Source organism: Eucalyptus grandis, chromosome 1 (assembly GCF_016545825.1).
Source record: "Eucalyptus grandis isolate ANBG69807.140 chromosome 1, ASM1654582v1, whole genome shotgun sequence".
Lineage (NCBI taxonomy): Eukaryota > Viridiplantae > Streptophyta > Magnoliopsida > Myrtales > Myrtaceae > Eucalyptus > Eucalyptus grandis.
Window position 1 is genome coordinate 39084394 of NC_052612.1, and position 21244 is coordinate 39105637.

At 41.7% G+C, this 21244-nt stretch overlaps 1 protein-coding gene, 1 long non-coding RNA gene and 2 pseudogenes across 2 annotated transcripts in view; 1 reads left to right on the forward strand and 3 right to left on the reverse strand.

The window, feature by feature from the left end:
* Positions 1 to 44: 44 nt before the first annotated feature.
* LOC120286674 lies at positions 45 to 1945 on the forward strand (annotated as a pseudogene).
* An 8989-nt stretch (positions 1946 to 10934) lies between these two features.
* Positions 10935 to 12520, reverse strand: LOC120290580. The gene is made up of 2 exons (XR_005548441.1): positions 11998 to 12520; positions 10935 to 11832 (listed from the first exon to the last, which is right to left on the reverse strand). It is a non-coding gene; the product is annotated as an uncharacterized LOC120290580 (long non-coding RNA).
* Positions 12521 to 14029: 1509 nt separating this feature from the next.
* On the reverse strand, positions 14030 to 16086 carry LOC120286676 (annotated as a pseudogene).
* Positions 16087 to 20478: 4392 nt separating this feature from the next.
* LOC120286677 (G-type lectin S-receptor-like serine/threonine-protein kinase SD2-5) overlaps positions 20479 to 21244 on the reverse strand; it is a 2124-nt gene continuing 1358 nt past the window's right edge. The window contains exon 2 of the mRNA XM_039299062.1: positions 20479 to 20498. Coding sequence (XP_039154996.1) covers positions 20479 to 20498 — 20 coding nt within the window. The remainder of the gene's footprint in view (positions 20499 to 21244) is intronic.

The following is a 21244-nucleotide window of genomic DNA, read 5'->3' on the forward strand; positions in this document are numbered from 1 at the left end:
CAATTCTCCCTGGACAGGAGCTACATCCCAGCATGAAACTAATGATGACATCTAGTAAGCTGGATGGAACATTGCCGGTCTACACGTTCACCATCGATGATCAGATAGGCTTTGTCGGGTCTGTAAGGGTAGCCAATTCTCCCCAAATTTACTACAAAACAAGCGATGTGAGCAAAATGAAGAGCGACAATGGACATGTTGGAGCACTTTACAAGAATGGAACCTTCAGTGAGTTTGAATTGTCCCTAACATCCTCAGCTCAGTTTATTTATCTGAACCAGGATGGGCATTTGATGCATTTTGTTTACGATGAACACTCCTATTCTTGGAACCCGAAGGATCTTCTTGAGAATCGAGTTGATTCTTGCGCCTATCCATTCGCGTGTGGAAGTTATGGCATTTGTTCAACTACCTCTCATGGCTATGATTGTCTTTGTCCAAACGAGACACAGCAAATTGACGCGAGGATTTCGTCTGATGGTTGCAATCGCACCTCCCCATTCTCTTGTGATTAACATGATAACACTTTCGCAGAAGTTGAGGAGATCACCTTCTTTGCTTGGTCGTACAATAATATTAGTGCAAACATCTCAAACACCACTGTGGAGAGTTGCAAGGAAGAGTGTTTGAAGAAAGGGTGCTCATGCACAATGGCACTATTCAAAATCAAACCATTTTTTTTTTTTTTTTTTTGTGGAGACTGCTATTTATTATCAGATTCATTCTCCCTCGTAGATAACTCATACAGGACGTATTCCACCTTAGCATTTATCAAAGTCAACCATAGTTCAAACCCACTGATGCTGTTATCAATCTTTCCAAGAAAGAGAAGTGGACAAACAGTATTAATCCTAGGGACTACTATTAGAGCAGTTTCTGTGGTCTTAGTAAGCATAGTTGGGATTTATATGTTAAGTAAGGTGAGAAGAAACGATGTTGAGGATGATGATCTAGACTTACCAAGGCTTCAGATAACTAGATTCCCCTTTGAGGACTTGAAGGCCATGACAAGAGATTTCAACATCAAGCTTGGGGAAAGAGGATTTGCCTCAGTGTTTCTAGGAACTTTACCCAGCAGGGGTAGGATTGCAGTCAAGTGTCTTGATGGTTTTGGTCAAATAAAGAAGTCATTCTCGGCCGAGGCCGAAACCATTGGCACAATCCATCATGTCAATTTGGTAAGACTACTTGGATTTTGTGCTGAAAAATCACATGAGCTTTTGGTCTATGAGTACATGTGCAATGGTTCTCTTGATAAGTGGATCTTCCATAATGATCAAGAGTTTGACGTTTGTTGGCAAGTGAGGAGAAAGATCATCCTCGACATTGCCAAAGGACTAGCCTATCTCCATGAGGAATGCCATTAAAAAACATAATTCACTTAGACATCAAACTGCAGAATATACTTTTGGATGAACATTTCAATGCAAAGCTCGCTGATTTTTGGTTGTCGGAGCTAATTGATAAGGACCAAAGCCATGCCATGACAACCATGCGAGGAACACCAGGTTACCTTGCTCCAAAGTGGCTAAGCTCTATTATCACGGAAAAGGTAGATGTGTGTAGTTTTGGCATTGTCGTGTTAGAAGTCCTATGTGGGAGGAAAAATGTGGACCGCTCTTTGCCAAGTGATGAAGTGCATATGTTGACCCTTTTCAAGTGCAAAGCAGAACAAGAACAACTACTGGAGGTGGTTGATAAGTCCAGTGGTGACATGCAACTACATGGCCAAGAAGCTGTCAAGATGATGAAAATCACAGCATGGTGTTTGCAAGATGATAGCAGCATGAGGCCCCCCATGTTGCAAGTGGTTAGATGCTTGGAGGGCTCAGCTGATATAGAAGATGGCTTGAGTTACAGCTTCTCAGTTCCTTCTGGTCACAGCGATCATAGTGTTGATGATGCTAGTCGGCTACTGCCCTCACAATTATCAGGTCCTAGGTGAACAAAACCAGCTTCAGACATGAACTCCGATGCTTAGATGGGGCGACTTCTTTTGGCGTTTCTGCTATATAAATGTTTTTTCTTGTAGTCGTGCTTATGATCCCATAATTTGAATGAAATTCTAAGTCGCTTTTTTGTTTAATTGGTTGAAAGTTCATGATACAGATAAAGAGTCCAACCATAAATCAGTTTGCATGAGACGTGCTCGATTCCATCACTCTTTCTCTTTAAAATCCAAGCACATGAGGGACATCAAGGCAACCTTTCCTGTAAGATACCTTTGGCAAATCACCATACTGTTTCTTGCCATCATGACTACGGATATGATATTTCTCATTTCCAAACAAAGGAGCAAGTCGACACACAAAGAACGTCGCCCAGTTTGAAGTGCTTCTAGGCCTCATTCATATCAAAGATGGCATAAGATTACTCAGAAATGTAACCTGCAAGTTTTTCTATGCCAACCCTAGTAAACGAACTGATCCGTCAAATAAGCATACCATTCCTCTGAGAGAAAGAAAAATCCCTTCTCTAAATCAAGATGTGTAATGCAGCAGAGGTCCTCATTAACATTTTGAACACCATAATTCGAGTAAGAAGATGTATGACTGGGATGAATCTGAAACCGTCTATAGAAAGGGAAAGTAAGAGCGCCAAAGTTGCTATAGCACAACTTCAGAGATGTACCACATTAAGAATCTCGGTTGCAGAAGAAAAATAGGTAAATTTGGCTAGCTATGGTTTTAGGAAACCTCATGGATTATGGTGTATGTACATTTCGCCAAAGGTAGGAAAATCTGGAGAGAATTGGATCTTGCTCTCAGTTGGATACAGGAATGAAGATTATCCAGAGCTGGGAATGGCTGAATTACAACTAGAAAATTACACTATTAAACCATTGAAAAAGAAAGATTAGCAACAAACAGGGCGAAGTTTAAAGCACAATATGGAGCACATTGTTACTCAGGAGATCATTTTAGACATCAGGCGCAGCTTAAAACAGAGCAGTTGCTAAAGAGGAGTTGTTATATGAGCTTCTGCCTTCAGATTATACGTTAGACGATGACAGAAGTAACCAAGTGGAGATAAGGAAACTCATTACCTTGAGAAGAAATGACTATGTTTGGTGCGAGGCACTAGTAAAAAAATCATGAACTTTCAGTAAACAAAGCTCAGAACATGAAGAGATCCGCCCAGCCAAGAACAGGATCAGTCCGAATCTGGAATTCATGATTTAGCAATGAGGGAGACGCACAATCAAGCAAAAAGAGTCAAAAGAACCTGAACCATCGAACTCCTAGGTGCTCTGGTCGTGGCATGTGGATCGCAGGTGAAAATTGCCTTACTTGCATGCACCTACTGATTGGAACTGTTAAATGAATATCTCGAATTTGAATTAGGATAAATCGAATTTATTAATAAAGATTTTCTAAGGAGATTTCAAATTGGATGAAGAAACCCTTCTTTTTTTTAGACTTTTTGTAGCTCCACACAGGAGAAAATAAAATAAATAGATAAAAAAAGAAAAGGGTTATCTACCTTTTTCTTGTACGTGCAGAAGAAGGCAAAAGAAGAATCCATTTTGGAGAAACGAATCGAAGGTGAGCCCAGAGTCAAAGTTTTGACTGCGAGCACACACATAAAAAAGGCATGTACTTTTATATGAAAAAAAATAGACGTGAAGCCCTACGAAGAAGAAGGAGCAGCATGTCCAAAGAGAGCCGCTTGAGGGCTCACGAGCCACGTGATCAAAAAAGGAGAACGCGAAGCAGTACGCACATGAGACAAAAGAAGAAAAAGAAAAAGAGGCTGGAGTTTTTGCTTTCAGTGTGCATTTTAACGTGTGATAATTTTGTGATATGAGTTTACGTTCAAATAAGTTATCTATTTATAAACATTTTGAATTTGGGCTTTCTACATTCAAGTAAGTTATTTATTTATAAACGTTTTGAGTTTTGGCTTAAATCTAGTGGTGGGAAACACTCGAGCGTGTGAACGATTATAAACTCTCATTCTCCGATTATACTAGATTATTTATTGCTGGCTCTCCCCGTTGATGTAGGTATCAATACTCAGACCGAACCACATAAATTTTTAGTGTCCTTATTATTTCTAAATTATATCTCTAGTGATTTTGTGTTGACGTAAATTGCAAAATTTTGTCGTTTTCACGTATTATATTCCAACAAAAACCCTCTGTAAATACGCCACCAAGTGCACATTAGAGCTTGTTCATTAGTACCATATTGATTTTTTTTCTCCTTATGGGTTCGTTGTATCATTCTGGCCGTTGAATAGTTGGTATGTCAAATTAGGTACTTTGAGCAAGTAACAGAAGAAAAAAAAAAAAAAAAGAATTTGTGAAGACATCTTCATCACACTACTTTTAAATTTTGAGTACTCTATGCGGGAAGATTTGTCCCTCGGCTTGAAAATGAGACTTCTTCTTGCATCTTTCGGTTAATTCAAAAAAAAAAAAAAAGGTGCATGCGTTCAGCTTGAGAGAGAGAGAGAGAGAGAGAGAGAGAGAGAGAGAGATCTACACGGCAAATTAAGATGCGTTTGGAGTTTACCGTTCGGACCAAAAAAGCATCTCGACATTCTACCAACAAAGCAATCTGCGGAAGAAAGCGGAAATTTTAGTTCATATGGAACCATGTTAATGGGATGAGTTGTGATAGCATATTCTAAAATTGGATTAGGAAAGTAGTTCACAAAATATAAATTTTATCGCATGATTTTACTCCTAATTTTAATAGAATCACATGCTTATTGCACCTTAACTTTTCTTTTATCGGGAGTTGCCTAATTCAGGATAAATTCGAATATTTAGCTAATTACCCACAAATTTTTTTAAATATTTATATCACGGGGTTGGCATGTTAAAAAATAAATTAGACAACATAACACAAGTAGTCCCGTCTTCGAGAACACCAAACATTACTCCCAACAAGGAAAAGATGTACCCGAAGAAGGCGCGACGTCGGCGAAGTTGCTGTGGCCACTAACTTATGCCGCGAGCTCCGAGGGTTGACTACGACATGGCTGGGCAGAAACTGAATCCGATTCGTCCTTTCCCCTTTTCCCCGAACTAAACTCAGAACCGGTTCTTTACTTCATATTGGCTGCATCTTCCTCATCTTCAAAGCACGAAGTAAGAGGAAGAAAAAAGGTTGAGGCCAACAGAATCGCTTCGCTCTTTTGAATCAGACAGAGACCTAAAGTTGACAATGGCAAAGGCAAATACCACGTATTTGTTCGCTTGAGCTCATATCCATGGCATCCGGACACGGCTTCTCACGCAAAAGCTATACAATTTCGCGCGCACAAATGTGAAGTGAGGAGGCAAAGGATCCCCGGAGTAGACGGATGCCAGGAGCGGCAGCGCAATCAATATCGCTCCGCCCCCCCGGACTATGAGTCACCTCCGTGAGGAATGTGCCGATTTTAAGCCCCACACAACAAGTGTTTGATTAGATGCCTGAGAGACACTCGGAGATGAGTAAACGAGTACACGCTCTTGCTTGTCATTGATTTTTTGTGCTGAAATATGCAGTGGCAGCCACGGACGGTTTGATCAGCATGGTGTCTGCAAGATGATTTTAGTGGGAGGCCCTCCATGTCTGCATTTGTTAAATGCTTGGGGGATTAGCTAGTATAGATAGCTCAAGTTAATAACTTCTCGGTTCCTTCCAGTCACAGCTAGCAGATTGTTGACGAACTTACTTAGCTATCAGCCTTGCAATTATCAGGTCCTAGGTGAGAGAACTAGCTACCGATATAAGCTCTGACACTTCGATGGAGGGACTGCTAAGCTTCTCAGCTCGTTCGGATCACAGCGATCACATGGTTGATCAATTTACCGAGCTAGCTTCTCAATCTTCAGATTCTGGGTGGACAGGACTTGTTTCGCTTATAAGCTCCTATGCATTAATTCTTTAAGAGCTCTCATTGCAGTATTAAACTTTCACTATCAAGTGGTCCTTTCAGATAATGATATGAAAGGGGTAAATGAGCTTCATTTGCAAACATTGGACATAATCTCAAAGGAAAAAAGAGGATGATGAACGATGGTCAAAGGCAAAATTTAAATGGATTATCCAAGTAGAACATTTTCTTTCTCTGCTTTACATGCCTTGGTTTGTTGTTCTCGAGCAAACACTGAGCCACTGACATGTCTAATGTAATTTATTTGAAGATGCTTGTCGACCTGTAAAATTTCCATTCGGATCAGCTTCATCAAAGCTTTGAGAAATTGTCTCGGTCACTTGCTTCTGGTCGAGCCTTGGTTTCTCGGGCTTGCCGTTTTGATGACAACAAGGCCCCTTCTGCTTCTAATACGAAGACAGGCAACTTGAAGTGCTCACAAGAGACTGCTAAGCGGTACATCTCCATATCCTGAGATGGACTTCCGATGGGATGGCCGTATTTTCCAAGATGTTAATCATGTAGAGGGCCGCTGTAAGCTAGAATATTTTGAGCATTTGGCCTTTTCATTTCCACCTTTTTCTTCTACTCTGCCTTCTCACTGGCCCATTGTGGGATTTTTATTGCTGCGACATGTGAACACATTATGTGTCATTTATTTGAGCGAGCTTCTCTGTCTGTCGTTATACCTTGAGAGTTTCCCTCTGTTGACAAAAATGTTTTCATTCGTCTTTCTAAGAATGTTCAATCTATCCTACGTTTGAAACCAAACTGTGCCACATGTTTTCCCAGTATCATCACAGAGACCTACCTAAATTGTTTTTCCGTTCATCAGACTAAAGAAACTTGTGAAGAACCTACAAAAATTGCAAAAATATTATAACGGCTCGATGATTCGTATGTCATTTGGAGAATGTACGTTATACTATTATAGCTTGATGACTCTCCTATCATCTTAAGAAAGAATTGCTTGTATACCGGCTCGGTAACCCTATAGGTCATCTTGGAGAATGGACGGTATGAAATGTTAGCTCGATGATTCTCCTGTCATCTTGAGAAAGAATTGCTTATATACCGGCTCGGTAATTCTATAGATCATCTTGGAGAATGGACGACATGCCATAACAGCTCGGTGACTTGACATCTCATCTTGGAGAATGCACATTATGATGAATATACTCAGTGACTCTATATGTCATCTCGGAGAATGAATATTATAATATACTAGCTCGGTAACTTGATAGATTATCTTGAAGAATGAATAGTATATTATAGTGACTCGGTAACTTAGTGTGTCATCTCGGAGAATGAATCATGTAATATACTGGCTCGGTAACTCGATAGGTTATCTTGGAGAATGGACAATATAGAATGGATTGACTGGGGAATGGTCTGATTAACATGTAATCGACTAAGTCGATTGATCGTTGCTTCAATCTGTGATGATTGCTTGGGTGCCTATTTGAATTGTGCTATATGCAGGTGGAATCTGAGGCCAAGGTAAGTCCTCTAACTCGTGTGTGCATAGATAGCCCATAGTGTATTGGTTTACTAATCGGATCTTAGGGGGTAAAACTCGCCGAGACGTTGTCTCACTAGTTATTATTATATAACCATTTCAGGCCTGTAGATGGCAGTACCTCTACCTCATCCCATTGTGTTTTGGTTTACCGGAGGAAATCACCAAACGTAAGTTCCACGCGTCAATGCTGAGGCATGCCGAAGGATTGGAGTATGTACTGGTGAAATCCAATATCTGGGTTGATATGGGTAAACCTCAAAAGGTGCCCCATCAATACTGGGCATGAAGGGTGGGCCCGATACGGAATTTGAGGTGCCTAGATATGCTTTGGAAGTAATGTATAGATAGGGCATTGCAGAACCTAGAGGTGGAGAGGTCATTGACCTGGTGACTCTCGATCTTGAAGGCCCAGGATCACCTGAGTATGCTGCGGTAGGCTCCGGCGGGAACGTGGAAGGAGGAGAGTTCGTCGAGCAGGAGGAGAACCTAGATGAGGACTCAGCGAAAGATTGAAACCCCACCCCTGTTTTTAGACTTCGTTGTTGAACAAGCTTGAGTAGGACCGGACTTAGTAGTTGATCTTGTATATATTTGCATAATGAATTGCAATGTATATAAGGGTGAGGGTGTTTTCGGTTTCAAGTTTTTGATCATACTTTTCTATCACATTATTTTATTGTCTGGGGATTTTATTATATGCTTTTGCATGTGCATATTAAATGAAATGGTCGGCGATACGTCCTGGGACGTTGTTATTAATCGACCAGGTGAGGGATGGGCACACGTTTGAGGGCCGGGGTGTGACAAAAGTCATAATTACAGATAGAGATTTCAGCGTGTGTTTATCACTGATGGTGATGTGTGATTCAATGACTAGCCGCTTGAAGGACAAGCTTGCAATGATCTCTATCAACCATGCTCTGATATTTCCTTTCATGCATCAGTTTGGTAATAAATGATTTTTTTTTTTACCAAAAAACTAATAGGAGAGGCTTTTATTTTGATGCGGCTAGCATAACAGCCACTTTCATCATATTGGATGACGAAGGATTAATAGAAGTCCTAGCCGGACTCTGAGGATCTCAATTATGTTAAAATATATGGAGACGGGGTTCTTTCTTGGGCCTGCTTTAACCGCAATTTTTATCTTACGACTTTGAAATACATTTGCCATTGTATGACATTTCATTATGGTTGTACAATGATTTGATAATTGTTGTTTGGCTTTTGCATATCTCAATTAAATGTTGATACTGTCGGATAGCTCGTTCTAGATCTAATTCCTTAATGGGGACATCGATTGATAGTCCCTTAAGGTATTCGCTATTAAGCTGGAGATAAAATGTCGAAACTGTTTAAGTACCCAATTAATCCTCCCTACGTGCGATGTCACTTTTTTTATTTATTTAATATTCTTTTCTTATTTTGGGAAAATTTTAAAAATTCCACTCACTTTCCATCCAACTTCACTTGGTATCGTCTACTACAAATTCGCCTCCAGTATACGAATATTATAGATAAATTGGATTGGCAATTCTTTTGAATTTTTTTATTCATTAACAGAGAACACAAATTCTTTTATTTGCACGCTCAAACCCAAGTTAGCCTCCTTTTTTGAAAAAAAGAAATTTACTTCTCTCTTGATTTGGATTTTAATGTTCAATAGAAAAGAGAAATCAAATTACTATGTGGTGTAAGAAGTAAAATGAATACAAAACAGGGTATAACCAAAAAAATAAATAAAGACTTGAATACGATATGAATTTATTGAGAAACCGAACTTAAATCAAACACGATATAGGACAATGCGAGCAACTTGAAATTCACACAACTGACAATCTTTCATAAATTTTCAGTTAAAAAAAATGTTTATCATCACATTGAAATAGTTTGCTATACAAGAATTAAATCAAATGTATATTATTTCATATTTGTGATCATCTGAATTTCGGTCATTAATAATATTAGATTTCTTCCTTTTTTTTTTGCTTTTTCCATATATATTTTTAATTTATGGGAATCCTAGTTCGTGGGATTTGTTGTAAAATCCTTGATTTGCCGTGGAAACCAGACGAGATTTTGGTTTCCTATGGAAAATATGGGGTCAAGATTGCACCCTTACCAGAAAAATGATGCAGTTAGACACGTATTTCCTTTTATATTCTAAGTGATTGCACATCAACGGTTGAACTTCTTTGAAACTAGAATCGCCGGATATCTCATTAGCTGCACGGGAATTACCCAATCACTTTTCTATGTATTTTACAAGTGAATCGGGTGGTGATTTTCTTGGAACCCATCTACCGGCAATCAGATGGCTCATCTCTAATTGCGACCCCTTGAGAACAATGGTTCAAAACCTTTTGGCCTTTTTGATGTACTCCATTAAATCAAAACACTGAAAAGATATTATATAATCTTTAGACCATATAAACCAAGTTCCTCATGAACAACAGTCCAAGTGATGATGATCTCGATTTATATAGTCTGTGGATCATGCAATATCAATTAGGGAGTTTCATTTTCCGAAATGTACATACTTTTCATGGACATTGGTTTTATGTCGATTAAAAAAATATACCGACCTAAAATTAATTAGTTAAATCAAAATTATTGTCAGATCACAACATTTTTCATTAATCCTGACGTATCGGACTATAGTGATTTTTCTAAGGTTAGAAAGTAACATGAGCCACCTTGCTGTCTTGATTATCGGCCATTGAGTTCTTCTAGAAAGTAATATGAACCTGCTTTAGCAATGAGCAGGACAACTTAAGTATGTCTCATGATACATCTTTTTGCCCCACCAGGAAAAAGAAGAAGAAAAAATCCCGTAGGAGGCCAAATGAGAAGGCAGAGAAGAAGAAAATGGCGAAAATGCAAAAGCAGAATGCTTGAAATATGTTAAAAAGATTGTCATAACTTTTTACAACACTCTTTTGAACATCATAACTTTTCTTCTAATCATTTGAGTGCTATATAACTTTTCAATCTATCTCTCGATCTCTTGAGTGTTACAATTTTTTAAAAATATTCACCATAACTACTATGCCACGTTGGGTTTTCGGCACTTAGGTGAATATTATTGAAAAGTTTTGAAAGTTATGGCATTAAAGTAGTCGTAAAAAAAGAAAAAAAAGTTACAACCCTCGTATGAGTGCTGTATACAAGTTATGACACTTGTAGTATTTCTATTCTCTCAAAATATTCTATCTTATAGCAGCCCTCTACCTGCTTCGCGGTCTCTTCTCAGCATTCCAAGTTGCCTGTCTTGTGTCAGAAACAGAAGGGGCCTCGCTGATATTAAAATGGCAAGCCCGAGATACCAAGGCTAACCCAGACGCAAGGGATCGAGACATATTCACAAAGCTTCAATATAGCTGATTCATATGGAAACTGTGCAGGTCCGCAAGCATCTTCAAATACGTTAAATTAGTCGTTGGGGGCTCAGTGTTTGCTCAAGGACAACAAACCAATGCACGTAAAGCAGAGAAACAAAATGCTCTACTTGGATAATCCATTTAAATGCTGCCATTGCCCATGGTTCAACATCCTCTTTTTCATTTGAAATTAAGTCAGCTCCAATGTTTCCAAATGAAATTCATTTAACCCGTTCATTTCATTATCCGAAAGGAAGACACTTGATAGCAAAAGTTTAATGATGCAATGAGAGCTCCTAAAGAATTAATCCGCAGGAGCTTATAAGGGAAATAAGTTCTGTTCCAAATGAAATTCATTTGACCCAACACTGTGAACAATTTTAGAAGCTCAGCGCTATCCAATTGTCCATCGAGGCGTCCAAGCTTATACTGGAAACTAGTTTTCTTCACCTAGGACCTGATAATTGCAAGGGCTGATGGTTGGGTAACTTCGTCAACAATCTGCTTGCTAGGACTGGAAGGAAATAAGAAGCTAGAACTTGGGCTTTCTATACTAACTAAGCCCTGCGAGCATTTAACCATTGCAGACATGGAAGGGCTCTTTCTATAATCATCTTGCAAACAACATGCTGGATCAAATCGTCCGCTGTTGCCAAAACATGTTGCAGCACACAAAAACAATTAAATGCAAGAACTCGTGCTAGTTTTACTCATTCCCGAGCGTGTCTCAGGCATTTAATCAAACACTTGTTGTGTGCGGCTTCAAATCCCCACATTGGGCGCGCGAAGCCAATATATTCCGCAGTTTTGTACTTACAGGCGGAGTCATTCGGTACGAAACAGCACGTGGAAGCACAATCGGACTCAGAGGAGCAACACCGGAGTACTAGTCCCATGGAGACGACTCATGGTCTGGCGCCGGAGCGAAATTACTTGCACTGCCGCTCATTGCTAAGATGATCTATGGATTCTCCTGGCGTGCTCTTTCCCAGCTAAACGAGAAGGAGTTAGCCGTGACATCACTCTTTCCGGGACAGAAGGCCGAGTCGGTGGTGGCGCCTGCATATTTCAGCACACAAAGACTATGAAAAGCACGAACGCATACTGGTTTCACTCATCTTCAAGCCTCTCTCAGGCAATTACCCAAACACTTGTTACGCGTGGCTTCAAAACACCAGATTCTATGCACGCGAAGCCAGTATATCTCTTAGCTTTTTCACTTACTGGTGGAATCGTTCGATACGAAAGAGCTCGTGGAAGCGGAGGCGGACTCGGAAGCTCATCATCGCTCAGAAGATCAAAATCGAAGTAGTCCCATTGAGATGGCTCGGGGGCCGGCGCCGGAGCAAAATTACTTGCGCGGCCACTCATGGCCTCCGCCAACCGTGGTTCACGGTCGACTCCGATGATCCTTTGCTTGCTCACTTCACATTTACGAGCGTGAAATTTTATAGCTTTTGCATTCGAGGCTGCGTCCGAATGCGATGGATATAAGCTCGAGGGAATAAGTGCGTAGCAATTGCTTTTGCCATTGTCAAACTTATGTCCGTGTCTGATTCAAAAGAGCGAAGCGATTCTGTCTGCCCCCGCCATTTTGATGCTCTGCTTTTTTTCTTCCTCTGGCGTAGCTGGTGCTTTGAAGATAAAAAAGATGCAGCCAATATGAAGTAAAGAATCTGTTCTTTCTCTTTCTTTTGAGGGGAAAAGGGGGAAAGAGCAGGAGGAAGAATCGGATTCAATCTCTGCCCAGCCACGTCGCACGTCAACTCTCGCGAGCTTGCCGCATAAGTTAGTGTCGTCAGCAACTTCCCTGATGTCGCAGCTTCTTCAGGAAACTCCTCCTTCGCTTGACAGTGGACGGATGCAAGTAAGGCATTTTTCTTAACTCTAAGGACTTCCCATCTCTGTGATGTCTTCACTGCATTGTTCATATTTTGCTTGAGAAGATGAATAAAATGCCTCCTTTGATACACATGCTATGACTAGAGCAACAGCACCATCCCCAGGAGTTCGATGGTGTTTTTGCATGATTGCGTGTCTCCCTGATTGCTAAACCATAAATTACAAACTTGGACTGATTCCGTTCTTGGCTGGATGGATCCCTTATTATGTTCTGAGCTTCATTCACCGAAAGTCTGCGACTCATGCCCATTTCTCCTCAAGGTAATGAGTTTCCTTGTCTCCACTTGGTTACTTCTGTCATCGTCTGCATAACTTAGGATCTGAAGGCAGAAGCTCAGATCACAACTCCACGAGTCAATGTCAGCCCTTGACGACTCCTTGTTGCTCAGTTTTCTTACTATGTTTGGTCTGTTATGATCACCTGAGTAACAATGTGCTCTGTACTGTGCTTTAATCTTCGCCTTGTATGTTGGCCAAAGTTCTTTTCTAATGGTCAAACAATGTAGATCCTGTAGTTGTAATTCAGCCACTCTAAGCAGGGATAATCTTCATTCCTCTCCCCAATTTAGAGCGAGATCATCTTCCCTCTGGAAAATCCCTTCCTTTGGCGAAATTTACATACACCATTCTTGCCAAATTTACCTATTTCTCTTCTGGAATTGAAATTATTAATTGGGGAGATCTCTGAAGTTGGGTGTCGTAGCAATTTTTACTAGAAACCCATTTTATAAACAGTTTCAGATCCATCCCTGACAGACTTCCTACTTCTCAAATTATGGTGTTCAAAGTGTTAATGAGTACATCTGATGCGTGACACATCTTGATTTAGAGAGACGATCTTTCTTTCTTTTAGAGGAACGTTTTGCTTTTTCTACAGTGTGTTAGTTGAGTTGATATAGAAAAATTTGCAGTTGACCTCTCTGAGTAATATTACGCTACCATTGATATGAATGAGGCCTAGAAACACTTCAAACAGGACACAGTGCTTTGTGTCAACCTTCTCCTTCGTTTGGAAATGAGAAAAATCATATACCGTAGTCATGACAACAAGAAACAGTATGGTGATTTACAAAAGGTATCTTACAAGAATGGTTGCCTTGATGTCCATTCTGTGTTTGGATCCGAATGAGGAGTGATGGAATTGAGCATTGTCTACTGCAAACTGACTTATGGTTGGAATCTTTATTTGTACCATGACCTTTCAACCAATCAAATGAAAATACAAGCGACTTAGAAATTCTTTTAAATTATTGGATCATAAGTACGACTACAAGACAAAAAACTTCTATGGCAGAAACACTAAAATAAGTCACCCCATCTAAGCATTGGAGTTTATGTCCGAAGCTGGTTTTGTTCACCTAGGACCTGATAATTGTGAGGGCAATAGCTGAGTAGCATCATCAACACTATGATCGTCGTGACTGGAAGGAACTGAGAAGCTGTATCTCAAGTCATCTTCTGTATCAGCTGAGCCCTCCAAGCATTTAACCACTTGCGACATGGGGGGCCTCATGCTGCTATCGTCTTGCAAACACCATGCTGCAATTTTCATCATCTTGACAGCTTCTTGACTATGTAGTTGCATGTCACCACTGGACTTATCAACCATTTCCAGTAGTTGTTCTTGTTCTGCTTTGCACTTGAAAAGGGTCAACAAATGCACTTCCTCGCTCGGTAAAGAGCGGTCCACATTTTTCCTCCTGCATAGGACTTCTAACATGACAATGCCAAAACTGTACACGTCTACCTTTTATGTGATAACAGAGTTTAACCACTCTGGAGCAAGGTAACCGGGTGTTCCTCGCATGGTCGTCATGACATGGCTTTGGTCCTTATCAATTAGTTTCGACAACCCAAAATCAGAGAGCTTCGCATTGAAATGTTCATCTAGCAGTATATTTTGGGGTTTGATGTCTAAGTGAATTATTTTCTGATGGCATTCCTCATGGAGATAGGGCCAGTCCCTTGGCAATGTCAATAATAATCTTTCTCCTCACTTGCCAACAGAGGTCAAACTCTTGGTCTTTATGGTGGATCCACTTATCAAGAGAACCATTGCATATGTACTCATAGATTAAAAGCCCAAATGATTTTTCAGCACAAAATCCGAGTAGTCTTACTAGATTGACATAATTTATAGTGCCAATGGTTTCCGCCTCGGCCAAGAATGACTTCTTCATTTGACCAAAACCATCAAGGCGCTTGACTGCAATCCTGATGCTGCTGCGTAAAGTTCCTAGATACATTGAGCCAAATCCTCCTTCCCCAAGCTTGATGTTGAAATCTCCTGTCATGGCCTTCAAGTCCTCATAACGGAACCTAGTTATCTGAAGCCTTGGTAAGTTCGAATCATCATCCTCGACATCATTTCTTCTCACCTTACTTGAAATATAAATCCCAAATATGCTTATTAAGAACATCGAAATTGCTCCAATGGTAGTCCCTAGGATTAACACCATTCGTCCCCTTTTTTCTTTCTTCGAAAGATTGATAATGGCATCAGTGTGTTTGAACTACGGTTGACTTTGATAAAGGCTAAGGTGGAATATACCCGTATGAGTCGTCTATGAGGGAGAATGAATCTGAAAATAGCAGTCTCCACCAAAAAAAATTGGCTTGATTTTGAAATAGTGCCATTGTGCATGAGCACCCTTTCTTCAAACACTCTTCCTTGCAACTCTCCACAGTTGTGTTTGAGATGTTTGCACTAATATTATTGTACGACAAAGCAAAGGAGGTGATCTTCTCAACTTCTGTGAAAGTGTTATCATGTGAATCACAAGATAATGGGGAGGTGCGACTGCAACCGTAGGACGAAGCCCTCGCGCCAATTTGCTGTGTCTCGTTTGGACACAGACAATCATAGCCATGAGAGGCAGATGAACAAATGCCATAACTTCCACACACGAATGGATAGGTGCAAGCATCAACTCGATCCTTAAGAAGATCCGTTGGCATCCAATTAGTGGAGTGCTCGTCATAAACATAAAGATTCAGATGCCCATCCAGCCGCAGATGGATAAACTGAGGCAATGATGTTGGTAAAAATTCAAACTCACCGAAGGTTCCATTCTTGTAAAGTGCTCCAACCTGTCCATTGTCACTCTTCATTTTGCTCACATTGCTTGTTTTGTAGTAAATTTGGGGAGAATTGGCTACCCTTACAGATCCAACAAAGCCTATTTGATCATCGGTGGTGACTGTGTAGACCCGCGTTGTCCCATTTGGCGCACTTGATGTTGCTGTTAGTTTCATGCCAGGACGTAGCTCCTGTCCAGGAAGAATTTTGTCTGTAGGGTGATCAAAGGACTGCCAAACGATGGTGTCATTTCTATCATAGAGCACGAGATTTCCAACCTCAGTCAAGTTTAAGCCTACGACTGACTTGCCAGCAGTATTTGTGGACCACATTTTTTTTTCCGTGGACCCGGTAAAACTAAATCGCCTTCCATAGCGTGGAGATCTGTTGAGTGTGGATGTGGTGGGCGTGAGGTGCGACACCTTTTGGCTAGTCCTGCCGTTAGCGAAGTTTAGGGTGACCCTGATCCTTAAAGGTTGTTGAGAGGGTCGATAGAAAGTGGCCGATGAGAGGCTTGCAATTAATAGACTTCATAGGGTCAACAGTTGGTGAGGAAATTGTCCCCTGTTTTTACTATTCCTGTGTTTATTTGTTGACTGAGTATTGTATTTAATTTGCTGACTGAGTGTTGTATTTAATTTGCTTCCGCATGTGCTTAATTGAAAAAAAAAAAAAAAAAAGGGTCGGTAACTTGTCTTGGGATGCCGCGTTTTCATTCGACCATCGAGGATGTGTGCATGCCGGGATTTGGGACGTGACACTTTGCATTAAAATGTTCATCCAAACGTATATTTTGGGGTATGATGTCTAGGTGGATTATTATTATTATTTTTTGACGGCATTCCTCATGGAGATAGGCTAGTCCTTTGGCAATGTCGAGGATAATCTTTCTCCTCACTTGCCAACAAACTTCAAACGGCAAAAGAACGCTTCAAGTGTCATAACTTGGCACAAAGGAACACTTAAGTGCCATAACTTACGAAATGTACACTTAAGTACCACATTCGAAGAAAAACGGATCACTTAAGTGCCACTCCAGCCAAAGTCCGGCCAAAAGGCTGACGTGGCATTTTTCCGGCGAAGTGAGCCCAAAACGACGCCGTTTTGCACGCTGACATAGCCAAATAATACAAAAACGGCGTCGGTTTGCACGCCGACGTAGCCAAATAATACAAAAACGGCGTCGTTTTTGGGCTGACGTGGTAAAAAAATAATATAAAAATTAATTTAATTTAATTTAAAATTTAATTCAATTAAAATATTAGAAAATAATAATTTTAAAATTAAATTTAATTAAAATATTAAAAATAATAATTTTAAAATTTTAAAAATTTTGGGGGGGCGATGGCACTAGGGGTGTGTATGGTCGGGCGGGCGGTTCCCGACCTAGAACCGGGAACCGCCCGCTAAGGACCGGTTCCGAAAAATCGGAACCGGGATCCACCCGTTTATTGCATGGATCCACCCGGGAACCGGACCGCTGGTCCGGTCCGGTTCCCGGGTGGATCCATGGAACCGATTTTGACGTCAAAAATTCTGGTTTTCAACAAAGCGAAACAATTTTGGTTGAAGCAAAGCTCCTTTCCACGCCGAGAGCGGCTGGAGGGAGAAGCAAATCTGAGGTACTACAAATTGCAAGTCTTTCATTACTATACAAGGCCGTAGACAATTAAATCACCTGCACAAATGCGAAGGGGCGGATAGCGGTGGCGGAGGAGCAACGGCGGCGTCGAGGCTCGGGGAGGAATCAAAGACGAAGGGACCTGAGCCTCGGCGAGGGGGCGGACAACGAGGCGGAGGAGCAGCGGTTGTGGCGAGTAGCGGCGGCGCGAGGGGGTGGACGGTGGTGGAGGAGGAGCAGCGGCGGCGGCATGGATGCTTGGTGAGGAATCGAAGACGAGGAGAAGAGATTGAGGAAGAAACAGAGAGATAATCAAAGGCGAGGAAGAAATCGGAAGAGAATCAAGAGATGAGACGCGAATTAGGGCTTTGTACCTTGTTGAGTGACGGAAAAGGGGCTCGCCGGCTCGGTCGAGAGTTCTTGCAGAGGCGGAGGAGCAGCGGTTGTGGCGAGTGGTGACCGGCGCGAGGGGGCGGACGGTGGCGGAGGAGGCAGCGGCGGCGGCGTGGATACTCGGGGTGGAACCGTGGAATCGAAGACGAAGAGAAGGAAAGGAACAGAGAGAATCGAAGGTTGAAGAAGAAGAAACGCGAATTAGGGCTTCGGCAATTAGGGGCAGGGGCTTCACGACTTTTTTTTTTTTTTTAATTATAAATAGTACTGGTCCGGTCCGGGTGGGCGGGCGGGCGGATCCGCCCACGGAACCGGGAACCGGACCGGTTCCCTCAAGAACCGCCGGTTCGGGCGGTTCCGGTCCGGTTCCGGGCGGTCGGGCGGTTCCGGGTCCAATGCACACCCCTAGGTGGCACGCCTCCCGCCATTGCCGGGAAGGGCTGGCGACGGAGGGGGTCGGCGACGGAGGGGGAAGGGTTGGCAGGGTCGCCCGGCCAAGGCGCGGTGAGGGTTGTAGCCCCCGCCCGGATCCGGCGAGTGGCGAGGGTCGCGGCCCTTGCCCGGATCCGTCGAGGGTCGGCGGCCCTTACACAGCTAAGCCAAGGGCCGCCGCCGCGGGGTCACCCCGACGAGCAATGGCCCTTGGCCCAATCCTCGCCCGATCCGTGGCGAGGGCTCGCGATCCCTTGCTACCGGGGCGGCGACCCCGGGCCGACCCTCCCCCTCCGTCGCCGGCCCTTCCGGCGACGGCTGGCGGCTCGGCCCTCGGCCACCGCCCCCCCTCCCCTTTTTTTTAATGCTTTTTAAAATTTTAAATTATTATTTTTAAAATTTTAACTAAATTTAATGTTAAATTAAATTTAATTATTTTTTATATTTTTTACCACGTTAGCCCAAAACGACGCCGTTTTGCATTATTTGGTCACGTCAGCATGCAAAATAGCATTGTTTTGGGCTTGCTTTGCCGGAAAAATGCCATGTAAGCCTTTTGGTCGGATTGGCACTCAAGTGATCCATTTTACTCTGATTTTGGCACTTAAGTGTACCTTTCGTAAGTTATGGCACTTAAGTGTCTCTTTGTGCAAAGTTATAGCACTCCAGGGGTCCGCACGTCAACTTCAAACTCTTGATCATTTTGGAAGATCCACTTATCAAGAGAACCACTGCACATGTACTCATAGACTAAAAGCCTATGTGATTTATTTGCACAAAATCCAAGTAATCTTACCAGATTGACATGATAGATTGTGCCCAAAGTTCTGGCCTTGGCCAAGAATGACTTCTTTATTTGACCAAAACCATCAAGACGCTTGACTGCAATCCTAATGCTGTTGCATAAAGTTCCTAGAAACACCAAACCAAATCCTCCTTCCCCGAGCTTGATGTTGAAATCTCATGTCACGGCCTTCAAGTCCTCATAAGAGAATCTAGATATTTGAAGCCTTTGTAAGTCTGGATCATCATCCTCGACAGTATTTCTTCTCTCCTTACTTGAAATATGAATCCCAAATATACTTATTAAGAACATTGAAACTGCTCTAACAGTAGTCCCTAGGATTAACACCGTTCGTCCCTTATTCTTTTTTTGAAAGATTGATGATGGCATTGGTGGGTTTGAACTATGGTTGACTTTGATAAATGCCGAGATGGAATACAGCCCATATGTGTTGTCTATGAAGGAAAATGAATCTGATAATAAATAGCAGTCTCCACCAAAGAAATTGGTTCGATTACGAAATAGTGCCATTGAGCATGAGCACCCTTTCCTCATACACTCTTCCTTGCAACTCTCCATAGTTGTGTTTGAGAGGTCAGCACTAATATTGTCGTCCCATGAAGTAAAGACGGTGACATTCGCAATTTCAATGAAAGAGTTATTGTGTGAATCACATAAGAAAGGTAAGTTGCGATTGTAACTGTAGAACGAAGATGTTTGTGCAATTTGTGTTCTCTTTTGGACACTGACACTGACTGGGAAATGAGCAAATGCCATAACTACCACACGCCATCCTCATTTCAACGATTGGAGAACGCATCATAAATATAACGCTTTAGATGCCTATCAAAATCCAACCAGATATACTGAGCCGATAAAGTAGGGAGAAATGAAACTCACCGAAGCTTTCATTCTTGTAAGGTGCTGCAACCTGTCCACTGTCGCTCTTCATTTTGCTTACATTGCTCGTTTTGTAGTAAATTTGGGGAGAAGAGACTCCCACTAGAGATGCGACAAAGCCTATGTGATCATTAATGGCGAATGTGTAGAACTGCGCCATCTCATTTGGCAAATATGTTGGCGTGGTAAGTGTCATGCCGGGACGTAGCTCCAATCCAAGAAGAATTCTGTTTGTAGGGTGATAGAAAGACTACCAAACGATGGCATTATTTCTGTCGTAGAGCACGAGATTTCCAACTTCAGTAAGGTTTAAGCTTACAACTGAATTGCCAGCAGTAATTGCCGACCAAATCTCGTTTCCATTATCACTCAGTAAAATTAGGATGCGCATGGCAACATTTCTATTTCGGGGAATTACTTCTTTTTAGAAGGAGTTTTTTTTTTTTCTTTTTCTATTTATACTGGGAACAATTTCTAAGTAAAATAAGATGTTTGGTAATTATACAAAATTTCTATTATTGGAATAGAAAAAGAATAGAAACACGGTTGATAAAAATTTATAAATTTTTGTATTGATTTGTTTTTTCTTCTTACTCAGAGATTGCCGGTAATTGCTGACAAAATTTTATTTCCATTATCATCCAGTAAAATTAGGGTGCGCATGGCAACATTTCTATTTCGGGGAACTATTTCTTTTTAGAAAGAGTATTTTTTTTTCTATTTCTACTCCGGGAACAATTTCTAAGTAAAATAAGATGTTTGGTAAATATACAAAATTTCTATTCTTGGAATAGAAAAAGAATAGAAACGCGGTTGGTAAAAATTTATAAATTGTTGTATTGATTTGTTTTTTCTTCTTACTAACGGACTGCTGGTCGCCGCTTGCCGCTCGCTGCTGCACGACGGCCGCACGACCGCCGCACGTTCGATGCACGACTAGCTCACGATTGCCGCACAACCCTCGATCATCGCTGCCGATTGCTACCGGAGGATTGCCGCCCACAGCCCACTGGCTGCGAGAGGGGGTGGTGGCTGGTGAGCTTTAAACGGCAGTCCTACGGTAGCGATCGGCGGTGACGGTCAACGATGGTGCGGTAATCGTGCGACGGTAGTGCACCGATCGTGCAACGGTCGTGCGACGGTCGTTTGGAAAATGAATCTGATAATAAATGTGAATCCTTAATATACTCATTAAGAATATGGAAACTGCTCCAACAGTAGACCCTAGGTTTAACACCGTTCGTCCCCTATTCTTTCTTTGAAAGATTGATGATGGCATCGTTGTGTTGGAACTATGGTTGACTTTGATAAATGCCGAGATGGAATACAGCCCATACGTGTCGTCTATGAAGGAAAATGA